Source organism: Colobus angolensis, unplaced genomic scaffold (assembly GCF_000951035.1).
Source record: "Colobus angolensis palliatus isolate OR3802 unplaced genomic scaffold, Cang.pa_1.0 Scaffold31, whole genome shotgun sequence".
In the NCBI taxonomy this organism is placed as follows: domain Eukaryota; kingdom Metazoa; phylum Chordata; class Mammalia; order Primates; family Cercopithecidae; genus Colobus; species Colobus angolensis.
In genome coordinates this window covers 62,945-65,848 of record NW_012116377.1, presented here as the reverse complement: position 1 = coordinate 65,848, position 2,904 = coordinate 62,945, and the positions used below count along the sequence as shown (strand labels likewise).

Here is a 2,904-nt window from a genome sequence, read left to right as displayed (position 1 = left end):
GATTGCAAAAGGCCTATGTTTTACCTCAACGATACCGCTTCAGGAAATGGTCTGTATTTCCAGCAGAAAAGTGGTATCTAACTGTCATGATGGTTTCTAGCAACTGGATAGATACCTGGGTCTTTGCGGCCCGTGATGCAGCCTAACAATAGAGCCCCTTGTGTGGTCAGCTAGGTCTGCTAAATCAAGGGGATATCCATGTTCTAGATTTATTTTTTATTTTTATTTATTTATTTACTTATTTTTTGAGACGGAGTCTCGCTCTCTTTTCCATACAAGGGGTGGCCTCTGCCAAGTTAACTGCTTTGTAGGTCTGCATGTTTTAAGGGAAATGCCACATACACCTACAGGAGCTTATAATTTTCTTTTGCATTTTTTAGTAGACACGGTGTTTCACCGTGTTAGCCAGGATGGCCTCGATCTCCTGACCTCCTGATCCGCCCGCCTCGGCCTCCGATTACAGGCGTGAGCCACCGCGCCTGGCCAGGAGCTTATCAATAATAGACAAGGCTCACTTTCAAACTCTTTCAGGAGATAAACTGGAGGGGGAGACGAACGGCAGGAGGGTGAAGAGGAAGCTGAATGACCGTGCAAACACCCCCAACTCAAATCCGGGTGGTTACCGCAGAGTGAATAACGATAGGTACGATTTCGTGGAAGGCAACGTCCTTTGAAAGGGCTCCCAGAGCTTCCAGGCCCCCTCCCCTGATGAACGAGTGAGTCAGGCAGGCCCAGCTCCACTTCACGGATGGCAAAACTGAGGTACGAGGCGGCGAGATGACTGGCCCGAGGCCTCGCTGAAAGATCGGAGGCGGAGCGGAGAACCAGAAGCACCTCTTCTCGCAGGCTGATGTTCTAATCTGGGCTCCCCCCGCCCCTGCGATGGCGTAGACGGCCTCCGCCCCCGACTCACACACACACCCTCCCCCGGGAACGGCAAGTCTCCTCGGGTTCCAAGGACAGGGTCAAAAGACAAGAGGCCCCAGGCGCTCCCGCGGTGATTTGCGCAGAGCGTTGGGAGCCTGCGTGCCTCCAGTCCAACGTGGCGGCGACAGCGGCCGCCCGCCCACCCCAAGCCTCCTTAAGGACCGAAGGCTTCTCCTCAGGGTCCTCGGGTAGGTGGGAAGACAGAGCAGCCCCGCCAGGCCTTTCTTGTCGCTGCCGCTGCTCACTGAAGGAGTCACCTACCCGACAAGACTAACGGCTGCGGCTGCGGCGCGGAGGCCCCACAGCCCGCCGAGAACCAGGAATACGAGAGCCAGGCGGCACCGCGGCCGGAGCTGCACTGAGCAAGAAAGAAGATTTCAAAGTAATGTATTGTTATGAGATCCGTGCTTTTATCTTGTCTCAGACTCCCAATGATAGGCACATATCTCCTCTGTACATTTAATGAAACTACTAAAATATTTCGATTTAAATCTTCCACCTATTTGTTTTCTGTGTATCCTACCTGTTCACGACCTTGACATTTTCAAACAATACAGGTTACTTATTTTGTTTTTGGTGATGGTGAGTTTTGGGGGATTTTGTTTTTTGGTTTTAGTTTTGGAGACAGGGCTTTGCTCTATCGCCCAGGCTGGAATACAATGGCGCGATGATAGCTCACTGCAGCCTCGAACTCCTGAGCTCAAGGGACCCTCTTGCTTCAGCCTCCTGAGTAGCTGGGACTACAGGCCTGCGCCATCACGCCTGGCTAATTTTTTATTTTTTGTAGATGGGGTGTTGCTATGTTGTCCAGTGTGGTCTCAAACTCTTGGGCTCAAGAGATCCTCCCACTTCTGCTGCCCCAAGTGCTAGGAGTACAGGCACGAGCCACGGCGCCTGGATAGTTATTTTGTAGAGTGTTCTTTAATTTGGATGTACCTCATCTTTTATACATCTTTGGAAGGAATACCACATAATTAATGCGGTTTATCCCATCAAGAGACACATAGTGTCAATGTGTTCCATTCTTGGTGATGTTAACTTTTATTACTTAGTGAAAATAATTCTAAGAGTTTTCACCACTGTAGAGTGAATAAATAAATATGTGAGATTCATCAATGAATGAGTAAAAAGAAGCCAGCTGGCGAAAGAACTGAGTTGGGAGGATGGCTTAAGCCTGGGAGGTCGAGGCTGCAGTGAGCTGTGATGGCACTACTGCACTCCAGCCTGGGTGACACTGCAAGACCCTGTCTCAAAAAAAAATTAAATAAGTAAATAAATACCCAGCACCTGATCATCTCGGGAATTTCCTGTGCCTCTTTCTTATATTGGGTCACTGGTTTCTTGGAGCTTATGTCTTTCTTTTTTTTTTTCTTGGTTTAGCTTCTCATTTTTGTAAAAAACACATTCTTATTTTGTTTACCACTTTGATAAAGGTGAATTTGGGATAAAACTTTGGGATCCTTATAAGCTTAACAGTGTCTGAATTCTACCTCTTTTGGATGATACCTTAACTAGGTTTGAAATTTTAGGTTGAATGGTTTTCACTTAGAATTTTGAATTATATAACATTCTCTGCTAGCTTACAGTGTTTATCTTAAAATATGATTACAATTTGATTTGTGTTGTGTTACTGTTCTTTGTCTTTTAAACCATTTAAAGGCCAGGCTCAGTGACTCATGCCTGTAATCCCAGAATTTTGGGAGTCTGAGGCAGGAGGATTGCTTGAGCTCAGGAGTTCAAAACCAGCCTGGACAACATAAGGAGACTCTGTTTTTATAAAAGTAAAAATAGACCGGGTGTGGTGGCTCACACCTGTAATCCCAGCACTTTGGGAGGTCGAGGTGGGCAAATCACCTGAAGTCAAGAGTTTGAGACCAGCCTGGCCAACATGGTGAAACCCCTTCTCTACTAAAAATACAAAATATTAGTTGGGTGAGGTGGCATGCACCTGTAGTCCCAGCTACTCAGGAAGCTGAG

The 2,904-nt window shown here is 47.3% G+C and overlaps 1 protein-coding gene across 1 annotated transcript in view; it reads left to right on the top strand.

Moving 5' to 3' along the window:
• Positions 1-2,218, top strand: part of LOC105517868 — a 4,456-nt gene extending 2,238 nt beyond the window's left edge. The window contains exon 2 of the mRNA XM_011950598.1: positions 532-2,218. Coding sequence (XP_011805988.1) covers positions 532-674 — 143 coding nt within the window. The 3' untranslated portion in view covers positions 675-2,218. The remainder of the gene's footprint in view (positions 1-531) is intronic.
• Positions 2,219-2,904: the final 686 nt, after the last annotated feature.